The sequence below is a fragment of the Trifolium pratense genome, linkage group LG2 (assembly GCF_020283565.1).
Source record: "Trifolium pratense cultivar HEN17-A07 linkage group LG2, ARS_RC_1.1, whole genome shotgun sequence".
Classification (NCBI taxonomy): Eukaryota; Viridiplantae; Streptophyta; class Magnoliopsida; order Fabales; family Fabaceae; genus Trifolium; species Trifolium pratense.
This window is the reverse complement of record NC_060060.1, coordinates 66,639,516-66,653,691: the sequence shown is the minus strand read 5'-3', so window position 1 is coordinate 66,653,691 and position 14,176 is coordinate 66,639,516. Positions and strand designations below refer to the sequence as shown.

The 14,176-nt window shown below is 35.9% G+C and overlaps 1 protein-coding gene and 2 long non-coding RNA genes across 4 annotated transcripts; all 3 read left to right on the top strand.

Moving 5' to 3' along the window:
- Positions 1-265: 265 nt before the first annotated feature.
- LOC123906397 lies at positions 266-8,594 on the top strand. The gene is made up of 9 exons (XR_006808871.1): positions 266-439; positions 517-791; positions 893-1,172; positions 2,099-2,272; positions 2,465-2,595; positions 7,425-7,534; positions 7,819-7,926; positions 8,078-8,110; positions 8,444-8,594. It is a non-coding gene; the product is annotated as an uncharacterized LOC123906397 (long non-coding RNA).
- Positions 8,595-10,750: 2,156 nt separating this feature from the next.
- LOC123906396 lies at positions 10,751-11,368 on the top strand. 2 transcript variants are annotated; one of them, XR_006808869.1, is made up of 3 exons: positions 10,751-10,828; positions 10,941-11,114; positions 11,327-11,368. It is a non-coding gene; the product is annotated as an uncharacterized LOC123906396 (long non-coding RNA). The 2 variants fall into 2 exon arrangements; XR_006808870.1 differs by having other exon boundaries at positions 10,941-11,197.
- A 301-nt stretch (positions 11,369-11,669) lies between these two features.
- Positions 11,670-13,639, top strand: LOC123905258 (importin subunit alpha-2-like). The gene is made up of 6 exons (XM_045954874.1): positions 11,670-11,673; positions 11,893-12,020; positions 12,121-12,219; positions 12,600-12,785; positions 13,362-13,487; positions 13,613-13,639. Exons 1-6 carry the CDS (start codon positions 11,670-11,672, stop codon positions 13,637-13,639), a joined length of 570 nt encoding a protein of 189 aa, XP_045810830.1.
- The last annotated feature ends 537 nt before the right edge of the window (positions 13,640-14,176 follow it).

Genomic DNA, 14,176 nt, shown 5'->3' with positions numbered 1-14,176 from the left:
GTGTGTGTATTTATTTAACTTTCCCTCTTTTTTTGTGACAGATTCTCTGGAATACCGCTTTCTATATGCTCGTATCTTTACTACAGTTGCCAAATTCTCCTTTGTGGTAACTATTTTCTGTCCTATTTTATTTTCTCAGATAGGCACTCCTTCTCTGTCAAACTTTTAACTTCTCTTAATTTACAAATAAGCAATCAAGTACTAGAGCACTCTCTTGATGCTGCACTGAAGGCAATTATAATGAATGTGTAAGCAAACACGTGTCAATTTGTATTCTTTGTACATCAAGCTTTCTTCTAACTTTTAATCTGACAGGTCTCCACCTGTAAAAGTAGGTGCCTGCAGGGCATTTGCTCAACTTCTACCTAAAGCAAAGAAAGTAATTGTCCAACCACAGTTATTCGGTTTATTTTCATCCCTCACGGATCTTCTTAATCATGTACTGTACAATAGAAATCCCTTTTTCGAATATATTTTGCTATTGTTGCTGTGTAGTTAACTTAATATGGTTTCCAGGCATCATATGGTTTCCTTGCATACGGTACTTGAAACGTTGCAAGAAGCCGTAAATGCAGGTTAGGAATATCTTTCTCTGGTGTGTGTGTCTGTATTTCTGGTCTAGTTATACTTCCACACATATATGTTAATGTTAAATATTTCTATGGAAATTACTAATTTACTCTTCTATCCCCACACAATTGACTTTATTTTTTTTTTCTTTTTTGTGATACAAATAACTGTTTGGTTCAAATGCTCACTGAGAAATTTCGCATTTTCATTCAATAACCAAGGTAAGGTATATTAGGAGTTGCAACTTTTGATATCGTTGCATTAAATATTTCATTTTCATTCTCGAAGCTGGTCAAATGTGTGTTATTTGATAATGATGCAGAGGCTGTTTTTTCTCAATCTAAACCTATTGCTACATCAGTAAAGGATGGTTTTAATGTCTGTATATTTGCTTATGGGCAAACTGGAACTAGTAAAACATTTACAATGGAGGGAACACCAGAAGAGAGGGGAGTTAATTACCGAACACTTGAAGAATTGTTTAGGATATCCGAAGAGAGAAAGGGTGTAATGAAGTATGACTTACATGTTAGTATGTTGGAGGTTTACAATGAGAAGATAAGAGATCTTCTAGTGGAAAACTCTACCCAGCCTACTAAGAAGTGAGTTTTAATTCTTCTTAATCTAATTAGCACTGTAGTTTTTAGTTCCTTTATTTTAAATTTCAAAATAGATAGTCATTTCATATGTTCTTAACAAAAACCAAATTTGAGAAAGCCGATTGGTTATTGCTAGGCTGGATAATGAGTCTAGAAATGTGCACTATTTTAGTCTTCAGGCTTATGTAAAATCTGACTACAGTCCGAGCATTCTGTAAGCATTTCTTTATTTGTAAACATTCTTTATTATTGTTTGTCTTCACCTTCTCTTTTCTAGCTACATTTTTCCATCAAATATGTGCAAATGGTTTTGTTTGTCCTTGTAATCATTGATGTCTTTAATTTCTTGACCGTCACTTCGATTAATGGAGCATGAGAATTCTAAGATTTTGAATGCAAAAGGCGAGCTTAGCGATGAAAAGCTCGCTACATATGAAAAACTTCGTAAATCCTATGATCATTTGTACCACAATGTCTCATCGTAAGTTGCTTTCGTATAGTTGACTTTTCATGTTTACATGTCAAATGGCTACTTCGTTTTGTATATCTATTATTTACATATGTTTTTGCAAAAAGTACTATGAACCCAATTTAAGGTTTACATGTATGGTTGCCCATGCATATTTTGGCCTTTCAGTGCGTTATTTGTATATATTTTGGCCATTCAGTTGGTTGGAAACATAAGTACATTTTCTTTCATATATACTGAGTTAAGACTAAGGTGGACTTTATCTCTCTCATCGAGGTTCCCCCAAAATTGATAAAAATAGATAATTTGTAATGTCTCTGCAAGATACTTTTGTTTTACATGTTATAAAATTTTGAAGTTTCATTCATGCCGACGATTTTATAAGTGGAATATGTTGCTTTGATGTCTCTAATTATTCCATTTAATTCTTCTGTGCTGTATTATGGTTGTCTTGTTACAGATTAGCTGAAGCACTTGATATGCAGCCTCCTGTAATTCTGGAGGATGGCCACACAACAAGGGTAACTAGTGGTGAGGAGGCTGTTTCTTCTGCTGCCGGGTAAGATTCTGTTGTTGAACCCATATGGGATGATGAAGACACAAGGGCTTTTAATGAATGTTTACCGGATCTTAGGTTTGTATATCCAAGAAACCTCTTTATTAATGAGACCTACATTTAGAAATCCATTCATTATTCCATGTGTTGACTGTATTATTTAAAATTTTGATGTAAACGGCAATGGTTTTAAAATTTCTTTAGTTGGTGTACAGTTGGTTTATTTATTTATTTATTTATTTTTTGGGAAAAACCATTGTTTTATTTTAGATGGAACTTTATCCTGCTTGCTTTTCTCCAGAGCTTTTGTTCCTGCCGTGCTTTTGAGCAACCTGTGAAGGGTCAAGACCATATAAGTTCATATAGCTGCTGATTACCTAGTTGACGAAGCTACAAATATGGTAAATCTTTTATTCCTCTTCTCTGAAGTAGCTAAGACCCTATTTACTATGTGAAAAGTGAAAGCATTTTCTAAAATTCGTGTTCACTTTAATTTGCTAACATGGAGATAAGAATCTCTTTTCTTTTTTTTTTTTAGACCGAAGATTACTCTTGAAGTAAACAAATGGTGTGCACTTTTTGGAACAATGAAAATGCCAAAAAGAATTCATTATTTCCAAAAAACAAATCATCCCTACGTAACATTTTATCTTCTTTCCATGACAATGGTTCACTTCAAGAGTCCCACATCTTATTAGAAAGTTAAAATGCACACATATTTTAAACAAGGTTATCAAAACCGGACCGGACCGGCCGGTCGGACCGGTCGGACCGTGAACCGGTCATGAAAACGGTTCGGTTTTGAGCAAAAACCGGATATGAAACCGACCGGCAAAAAACCGCTTGAACCGGGGTCGAACCGGGTCGAACCGGTGAACCGACCGAGCGGTTCAAGCGGTTTTGCAGATTTTTTATTTTTTTTAAAAAAAATAGGGCAAACGACGTCGTTTTAACTTTTTTTTTTAAAAAAAAAAAATGAAACAAAACAACGACGTCGTAGGAATAGGAAAGATTTTTGTTTTTCATCTATTCTTCATTTGGTTTGAATTATAAATTTTATTTTATTTTGACTTGTGATATTTTATCTTTTTAATGTGTGAAATTATGAAATATTGAACAATTATTCATATATTTTTATTTATATATTAATTAAAATATATATTTAATTAAAAACGGTTCGACCCCGATTGAACCCGGTCCGACCAATTGAACCTTGAACCGGTGAGCTCGCCGGTTCGATGACCGGTCCGGTTCTGACAACCTTAATTTTAAAAATGCAAATAGAAAATGTTTTCATAAAGTCAACGGGGCCTTAAATTTTCTGTTTCAAAAGAAAAATTTTCATTGCTTTTATGCTAATGATATCTATACAGTATAGCATATTTAAGCATGTAGGTATTCTTCTGTTATATTTTTTCTTAAATGCAGAAAAAAATTGTCAATATATTTTTTTTTTGTTGGGGTTGGCATTTTTATCAATATCATAAAAGATCTTACCAGTATGGAAACAGCTGAAAGATCGGGAAGCTACACAAACCAAGTTTGACCCTTCTCTCCAGCTTTGCTTGGCAAGGAACAATTTTTCTAGCACTTTCTGTTACTGGACCAGAAATCATGATGAGGTATTTATTTTATTAATTCATTACATTAGTTATATTACCAGTACTTTCCATTAATCGTTTTTATTCAATATCCTTTGTCATTGATTTTCTTAACCTCTAGTCATTTATATATATATATATATATATGATAGGACTCGATCTCGATTACGATTAAACATTGATCAATAAAATAAAACAGTAGAATATAGTAGTGAATAGAAATTCTTATTGCTGGAAATAGCTAGAGTTCATGTAGGATCTAGCTCACAATACAAACAGAAGACTAAAATGTAAGGAAATAAGCTGTAAATGATAAATGAGGCACTTCGAGAGGCCTTAGCTCTCCTAGGGTAAAATTCACCACTCAAATCATGCATAAAAAACAATGGCAGGGAAACACTCTCCTATTTAATCAATCAGATCTAGATTTACTTTCTCTTCCCTCGCTGAATAAGGAAACATTCCTATAAGGGAATGATTAGCTGTATCCTTCTGCCCACGTTTCCTTTTATAAAATCTGTCATAACTATCAATACCTCCCCCTTCAAAATTCTCCTTGACCTCAAGGAGGAATCTGGGAAACTCTTTTCTCATCTTGTCAGCTAGTTCCCAAGAGTTCTCAACACCTAGAAGTCCTTTCCGCGTGACTAACACTTCAACCTCCCCACTTGCATTCCTTCTGGTATCTAATGCTTCTTCAGGTTCTGGTTTCAGCTGCCACTCTTCATTCAAACTAGTTGGTAAAGGTTGGAAATGATTATGTTTGCCATAGACCCAATTAAGCAAACCATAGATTGAATAAGATTTTCTCCAACAACATTCACAATCAACTTTAGCCTTAAACACATTGAATTTTCCGGGGTCCCATGGTATTATCCTCACTAATGAATTTAATATCATAGTTGCAAACATCAAAGCTTTAGAGATAAAATAGCCCCTTTCCATCTCAAGAAATTGAATAAGTGGAACAACAACAACCTTGACATCATACTGTTGCAATACCATCTTCACAACCACCCAAATTGATTTCCTCGCAATTGGAATGTCTGCATTGGCATCATATTCACGCTGCTCTGTCACCATCTCACCTGTGTTACTTTCATTTGCAACTGCGGTCATCATTTTCAGCCTCAACTTTTTGACATCTGATGGCCCACTATACTTGTCAGTAATCAGTATATCCAGTGGCGTCTCTTCTACAAAATCAAGAAGCATGATAAAATCACAGACTGCATCCTTTATTGAGAAAATGGTTAAATGAAAAACAATTGCTGCTGGTGCTATGCCATTTTCTCTGTTCTTGCTGTCCATAGTTGGATTTAAGAGCTTTTTCACCAACATTGGTTGACCCCCAATTTTATCCATGTCTTTAAGACTTGAATTGAACTCAAGCATGTTATCACAGATAAAATATTCATAATCATGTCTACGTTCTGCTATATCAACTAGAACCACATCTAACCCATTATGAGAGGCCTGTTGACATGCTTCCTTTGCCACACCAACAAGATCTTTGGCATGACCTTTCTTTAATACATATGTTTGAAATATAATTGCAAGTGCCCATAATTGTTTAATAGCTCCCGACTGAATTGCATCACAAGTAGATAGTATAACTTTGTTATTGTGTTGTTTGAGCCAACAATCAATCCTAATTAGATTAGAATTCCCCACTCCCATAGATACAACGACAGGTCTGCTTAGCTCCTTGGTAACATTGATATCCTTCAATGTGCCAACATAATGATTTGGAATGAAAATATGAACACCTATTTTCTTCCCTGCATGCCATGCATACTCACATGTAAATGCCCACTTGGCTATTGCATATGTCAACATCTGTAGCACCTCTAATGCCTTGACATCTTTATATTGCCACTGGGAAATGACATATGTAGACATCCTTAACACATCTAACACTTTGACATCTCTAATCACTATTAGTAGTGAACCAAGACCACAAGGAAGGTAAAGTAACCTTTCTTCTGTCCCTTGAATTGGGATATGTGAATTTCCCTTTTTCTGAACCCACAAGTTGTTAGTTTTGAATTGGGCCAACTCTATTATTTTTGCTCCTGCCCAATTGGTGAATATCTCAAAAAGCAAAACCTCATTAACATGGGTCTGGTTCATTAGATTAAAAGATGTACCAAATTCACAGATTCCGCATTTTGCCCCCAGTTTTTCTAAAATTCCTCCCAATATAGAAATTACCTTTTTTCCCTTCGTCTTTCCAGATTTTTCTCAACTGAAGTGAGATCGATCTGCTCGGTCGATCTAGAGGTCATCTTCGCCGGTGTTGCCTGTGGTGGTGGACTTATCTCTGCTCCTGAATCGGTGGTCAGTGACTGCGATGATGGTGGTAGCTTGGCCAACGACCCATTCCCCTGAACATAATTTTCCGGATCGGGAGGTTTAGGTAGTGGAACTCGTTGTGGAAGGACCATCACTGATTGGTTGGAATCCGACGGGTCTGGCTCTAGTAGCTGTGTGTGCGCTACCGGTGCTTCAATGATTTGGAAGTTTTTGGCCACTAGAGGTTTGGGCGGCGCAACTTGCCGTACTAGTGTCGTTGTAGATCGAACGACGTTCAGCGGTGGTGTTCGAGACTGCAAAGTTGGTGTAGGTGCACAATCGTTCTCCTCCGTCGTACATAGCACCCTCATCTTCTCTGTTACAACCTTCACCGCAGTTTCACAAACCTTCAATTCTGTTTCTGGTTGAAACTCTAATTTGTTGAGATGAATTCCTTCTTCAACGTCACAGAAACTCTGATCATTACCACCGTCAGTTTGCTGTGGTTGAGATTGTGAGTCCCACGACCACGTGCTATTATCGGTCCATTCCTCTTCTTCGTCATAGTGGTGATCTCTTTCCCGTGGTCGCCCCCGACGACGGTTACAACGATCCCGTTGTTCTAGGATGAGCTCGCGAATCTGCTCCACCGTGACTGGTGGCGGTCGTGATTGTTGTTCCAAAACCAACTGACGAAGCTGCTCAACTGCAACTTCAGCTTTGCTCATCCTTTGTTCTAACGCATCAACACGTTTCTCTATTCGGTGATTGGATTTTGGATTGTAACCAAGGCTCTGGATACCAATTGATAGGACTCGATCTCGATTAAACATTGATCAATAAAATAAAACAGTAAAATATAGTAGTGAATAGAAATTCTTATTGCTGGAAATAGCTAGAGTTCATGTAGGATCTAGCTCACAATACAAACAGAAGACTAAAATGTAAGGAAATAAGCTGTAAATGATAAATGAGGCACTTCGAGAGGCCTTAGCTCTCCTAGGGTAAAATTCACCACTCAAATCATGCATAAAAAACAATGGCAGGGAAACACTCTCCTATTTAATCAATCAGATCTAGATTTACTTTCTCTTCCCTCGCTGAATAAGGAAACATTCCTATAAGGGAATGATTAGCTGTATCCTTCTGCCCACGTTTCCTTTTATAAAATATGTCATAACTATCAATATATATATATATATATATATATATATATATATATATATATATATATATATCACTAAATGATATGCGAGTTGATATATATATCACTCTAAGGCACAACCTAAGAGTGAGATATTGATACTTATGCACGATTTTTCTTGTTTATGCAGCAGATTATATAGGTTTGCTATGCCGCATAGCTCAAGGTTGCAGGTACTGTGCTTTCGGATCATCAATCATCTATCCTTGTGAAGATTAAAGATGACATGCATCTGTCAAGGTTAGTGCAATGGCTACTTTGGTTTCTTTCTTAGATCTCGATAGAGATGTGAATAATGAAGTGCATCAAGGTTATTTGTTAATTTCATGTTTTCCGGCCTCAGTAATCTTCAATCGGTCTATAGATTGAAAAATTGTATGAATCTTTACATCTCTCTAATTAGATTGGATAAGAAATGGAAGTGAATCATATTGAATAACTCGGTATCTTCTCGACATATTCTTTCTTTGACATTGCCAATGTGCTTTATATATGAAGTTGACTAAAATTTCCTATTCATATAGCCCATCACACCATTGGAGCAATGTGAATGGCTGAATAAATCGTTGACAGAAATCTGGCCCAACTATTTTAACCCCATGCTTTCATCAAGGTTATCATCTATAGTTGAGGTAAACTTTCACCGCCTTTTCTCAACTTTATAATCGTGGTTATTCTTTTTTATGCAGAAGATAACACTGAAATTGCATATTAACTTTTAAGTTGAAGTACATTTATCTATTCAACATAATTAATTTTTTTGTTTTTGTTTTGTGTCCCTAGTCACATTTAAAGCTCCGGAGACAACGATTTCTTGTAAGTACTTTCTCCTAATTTTTATTTAGTATTCCAAAATAGTTTAAACATTTCATAGATGGCGAATTTTTGGTTGACATATACTGAACTAGAGCAATCTTATTATGATTGTGGATATTTCTTTTCATGATGTTCCAGGTTTGTACATGCTTTTAGTCCTAACTAGTCATAATATATTTCCTCAAAGACTCAAACGCTGCTGTTCTCATCTGCTGTTATTGACCATAAATTGTTTTATGATTTTATATAATTTTAATCAGAATTTAGTTTCACGGTTGTTGCAATATCTGATTTGGCATCATAATGTTTTTTCACGTCATTCCAACTTTTCAGGGTCTAGCAATTATTGCCTTCAATGATGGAAAATTTAATGCCAAGACCTTGTGAGAGGTTCTTAGTCTTGGACCACACATATAGGCACACAAGAACATATAGGCATATAAGTCAAGAACAATTTCATATGTGGGTGAGTGGATAGTGTTGCTTGTACCTACTGTACGCATGCTTATATGCTTGTACACTTGAATGTTTTATTTTTGAGGTTTGCAGATCAAGCCACTTGTGAAACCAACGAGGGACATAATAAAAGAGAAAAATTTAGTTTTTTGTCTCTAAAAGTAAGCAGTGGTTTGTTTAAGTTTATGGCTATGTCTTTTTGTTTCCTGTTGATGCTATTGGCTTATTAAGTGCCTTTATTTTTGCAGATAATCACAATGCTTTCACAATTGTTAGCATATGGTCCCCAGTGGTTTTCGTAAGTGCATCACTGTTTTGCCTTTTCACCCCCTTGTAAGCTTTAGTTCAACTTTTCTCGGCTCTTCTCTGAAGTAGCTGAGACCCTATTTACTATGCGAAAAGTGAAAGCATTTTCTAAAATTTGGGTAGAAAATGTTATCATAAAGTCAATGGGGCCTTAAATTTTCTATTTCAAAAGAAACATTTTCATTGCTTTCATGATAATGATATCAATACAGTATAGCATATTTAAGCTTGTAGGTACTCTTCTGTTATATTTTTTTTTTATATGCACAAAAATAAGTTGGCAACATATAAATTGTTAATCTAATGCAAAGCATAAATTAAGAAGATGCTAACTTCTTTCCTTCCTTTTTATTATTCCGGTGGGGACAAAATCTGACTTTGTTGTATGATCGAGTCCAAAAATACCCCGATCGTGTCAGAAATTTGTATTTCACTTTTTCTCTTTGTCCTGCGAGCTGTAACCAAAGTGAGTATAATTTGCCCTGATTTTAATTGATTGATCTTGATATATACTTTTCTTCTTTTAGAACTTTCAGTTAAGAAGTATTCATGATGAAATATATGTTTAGGCTGCAGATTATCTCGAGGCGGCTGAGTACAATACAGGTAATCCTAATGCGGACCTTAAAACAGAATCCTTGATAAAACAGCTTCTTTACAACCCCAAGCTTCAAGTTGCATGTCCTGTTCCATTTGATGAAGCTAAGTTTTGGAAAGGCCAAAGTGGACCTGACCTCAAACGAAAAATTCAACATCAATTAAGAAACATCAGGTATTAACTAAAAGTTAATGGAAGACGTAGCTCTCGCCTTAGCTTCAACGAACTCTTCAACGCTCCCAGTTTGACGCAGTGTTGATAGTTCTTCAAATGGGTTTTCCAATCTTCGACCACCATAACGAGCGATCAAGGATTTCTTCAATTTTTCCCAGGACAAATCGTCCTCTGTTTCTAGCAACAAATTGAACCAATGGATCGTAGGACCATCCACACTTAGACGTGAAAGCTTCACCCTCAACGCATCTGGTGTGTTCTGTACGTCGAAATAGATCTTGGCTCGCGTGATCCACGCGACTGGATCGTCACCCTCAAAGACTGGTAACTTCACCTTTTTACCCGCTAAGCGTGATTCATTCTGAGACGACGCTTCGACCGATTCTGCTCTCGCCGGAGGTGGAAGTGGAACCTCCTCAACTGAATCCTCCCTTGACGAAGTTGGTTGTGGAATTCCCAGTTTTTTCGTCACCTCAGCCATCATCTTACTTTGTTGTTGCATTTGTAGCATCAACAAGTTCATCGTCTCGTTCATTCCACCCACTGTTTCTTCCAAAGCTCCAACAGTGACTTCCAATTTTTCAACGCGATCTTCCATCTTAGGTTTTGTGGCTCTCGTTGGCATCTACTAACGACAATCAAAGTGGTAGCTGATCCGGCAGGTCGGACCAATTTGATAGGTATGTGAATATAATTTTGTGAATTAGATAAAGAAATGATGAAATTGTGAGAATGAATGGAGATATTGTATTACTGGAATAGCGATGGAATATGAGTTACAATAAGAAAACTGAATGGAAAGAGAATAACAAACTAACAGCAAAATTGCTACTAGCCCACAAAGCACGGAGAGTGCTCCCAAATCACATAAGTGACCCTGCCAAGAAAATAAGATAATTCTTAGCTAACTTATTCTTACTCTTTACTACTTCTTATATAGCTAATAGAGGTCATGCAATTCATGCAACACACTGCCACCTCATCATTCTTTCCCCTTTCCTTCTAGAATATACTCTCCACATTTTTGGCTTTGGCCCATAGTCAAGGCCCATTTCATCAACCACGTTCCTATCAAGAACATTTTGGCACCAGGTGTTGTTGATCCTCAAGGGCACTGGCAATCTGGCATAGCTGCAAGCCAGATATAAACAACTGCTCTTCTAATCAACTTGATCTAATGCAAGGTGAATTTTTTGTTCTGGATTTTTTCCTTCATAGGTTGTCAAATCCTAAGTCCTAACTGCAAGATATTACAGAATTTATCTAACTTCACTTTTACCATGACTTGATTTTCAGGCTTTAGAACACAATTTCTAAGAGCAATGAGTGTAGCTTCAATTTCACGAGTAGATTCTAATTTATGAATGATTTTGTGTAGTTTATTTATCACAATGATTTTGACTTTGTTCTTGCTCTTGCCACCACATCTCCTTCATTGCATGAACTGACTTGATGATTCCCTCTCATAAGGTATTCGACAAGATCGACAAGATTCGTTGCGTGTGACCGACTTGATGATTCTTTTTGGAATTACTTCCTGAGTCCTTTTTTTGGTATTCATTCTGTCCAACAGGGTTTCTTTATCAAAGTCGTGTTGTTTACCCTTCATTGTTCTCTCAGACTCTCTGAAAAGCTATATGAAATTAAATGAATTAACTTTGCCTTTCTTCTACAATATGCAGTGGTTGACATAGAGAGCTGCAACGGGAATTAAACGCATTAATTTTGACGGTCTCTAGTGGCAAGCTTTTGATACAAAGGGCTAGGTGAGTGTGTAGTTTTTGCCTGCTTTCTTCTCTATGGGTACCAAAGTACCCGTACCCGTTACCCGCATTTTTACTAAAAATAAATCGATCGATTATAAAATATCATATCGTTTTAATATAATTAATTTTCTAAAAAGCTTTTAATGTCGACTCATGAAAATTATAAACAAAAATTTGATTAACATCGTGTTAAAGTTCATTTCTTTTTAACATATTACATTGTGTTTGTATTAGGTTATAGATAAACATTTTATTAAAAATGTGTAATAGTTTAATAGTGTTGTATTTTTTAAAATTGATAAACATATGTTATTATATAATAATAATAATAATAATAATAATAATAATAATAATAATAATATATAATATATATAAAATAAATATATATTATGTGGGTATGGGGCAGGGTGGGTACTAAGGTACCTGTACCCGCACCCATACCCGTACTCCACCGATTGAGGAGGTTATATAGATTGGTGTAGTTGAGGAGGTTTTATTAAACATTTTATTGATAAACATACGTACTCCACCGACTGAGGAGGTTATACAGACTGGTGTAGTTTCTCGTTTTGTTGAGTTTCTGTTGAGGGAAGATTTTCCACAGTTGCAGGTTTGTTTGTATAGCAGGGTTTTATATGTGTATTTAGTTAGTAATTAGCAATTAATTATTAATTACTAATAATTAAAATATCATGTATTTTGTGGTGTAGTTTGAGGCAGTTTGGGCTTTGACAAATATCGCTTCTGGAACGTCTGACCATGGGGCTGTCACAATTTTTGTGAAGCTCCTTGCTTCTTCTAGTGATGATGTTCGTGAACACCAGTATATTCAACATATCTTAACATACCTTCATTTACCTTTAATATGCAGAAACTGAGATTATTAGTAATTTTTAAATAGGTTGGGGTCCTAATATTTTTTGGGTGTTATTAAAATGAAATTAAAGGAATAGCTCTAAACTAAATAACTTTTCCTTGAAAAACCACGAAACTTGTTTTTTGCCAGAATTTTGGATTTTGGCGCGTGTGTTTATAATTTTTGTAGATGCATTACGTTTCTGCCGAGTGGTTTCATTTATTATTGTGTAACAGATATCAGAAGAATGAAAGAAAAACCTTTTAGTTGTACCATACCATGGTATCTTTTTCTTGGAAACTAAACACTTCTCCTGTGGTTTTTGGTATTCAGGTAGTGTGGGCTTTAGGAAATGTTGCTGGGGATTCTCCCAGATGCCGTGATCTTGTTCTCGGTCATGGAGCCTTGGTTCCTCTTTTGGCACAATTGAATGAACTTGCCAAGCTTTCTATGATGAGAAATGCTACCTGGATGCTTTCAAACTTCTGCAGGGGAAAGCCACCGCCTCCTTTTGATCAGGTATAAAAACATAAATTGCTTATTCTCTATGAATCAAATAACCGAGTCCTTGCAATTTTTTTCTACCCGTTACATTTCTACCCGTAACTTGAGTGGTAGTAATTGTTTAAATTTACATGCTGTAACAACCAAAATGAAGAGTATGTTCAGTTGCTTACTCGCCCTATAGATTAGACTTTAGAGTGTTACATTGGAGTACTATGCAACATACGGAAGTAGAGTTGGTCTCCTGATCTGATGAACAACACTGTTCTATTTTTTCTTCTTTATTCTCTTTAAGTGAAATCTTTCATGAATTTCTATCATGAAATTGCAAAGTATGAGTGATCTGCCCCATAGGTTATCATCAGTCATCAGTCTCTTCCTTGCCTATTTAATCTGCTGACCAAAAATTATAAAAAAAAAAAGCATCAAAGAAGGAAGCTTGTTGGACCATACCAAACATTACAACTGGGAATAAACAACAGATTCAGGTACAGTAGAATTGTATGATAATAATTTGATATTGTTCACAGCGTTATAACTGTAGTGAACGTTTCCTCAACTCCTTTATCCTAATTTGCTAATAATTAACAGGCTTTGATTGAGGCCAATATATTTGGTCATTTTGTGAACCTGCTTCAAAATGCTGAATTTGATATTAAGAAAAGAGGCTGCTTGGGCCATCTCAAATGCTACATCTGGTGGATCTCAACAAATCAAGTATGGGGAGACACATTTTTAAAATTCCCCAGGAGGGTTATTGTGGTGTTATAATTTATTTATTTTTCTTGCAAGATATCTTTTATTCTATATATCCTAACAGAATTGTTCTCCATTATTGACAGGTACCTAGTAAGTCAGGGGTGTATTAAGCCCTTGCGTGATCTCCAAATTGAAAGTCAGGGGTGTATTATTGAAACTCATAATTGATACACCTAAAAATATGCTATTTATTTAGTTAATTTACTATTATATTTTATATGTTTTTATTTCGATTTCGAAGTTTTATTATATAAATAGTTACTTATTTCTCGTATTTTAAATAAACAGATAAAAAGTGCACGAATTGAAGAAATGAGCAAAAATGGACTAAAAAGGAGCAAAACTGGACAAAAAGGCCACACATGTGTGGCCAATTGGGCCACACATGTGCAGCGCCAGCCCACATGGAAACAGGCCTGGCGCTCACCAGCTAGCACCAAGTGGCGGTCGCCACTTTCTTTATCCTGGCCGTCCAAATAAATTCAATCGTATGGCTCTCGCCACACATTCTAAGTCCCACATCTGCCAGTTTTTGCTTTTCCTCTCTTGTATTTTAGTATAAATAGGCTAGTTCTCTTCACTCAAAAAGATAACACTTGACTTGGAGAATTGAGAACTAGGCTTAGTACCACAAGGTTCTCTTCTCT

Coding starts and splice junctions, on each gene's coding strand:
- LOC123905258 (XM_045954874.1), top strand. Junction 12,786..13,361: donor CACCGCCTCCTTTTGATCAG/GTATAAAAACAT, acceptor AATAATTAACAG/GCTTTGATTGAGGCCAATAT. Junction 13,488..13,612: donor GGTGGATCTCAACAAATCAA/GTATGGGGAGAC, acceptor CATTATTGACAG/GTACCTAGTAAGTCAGGGGT.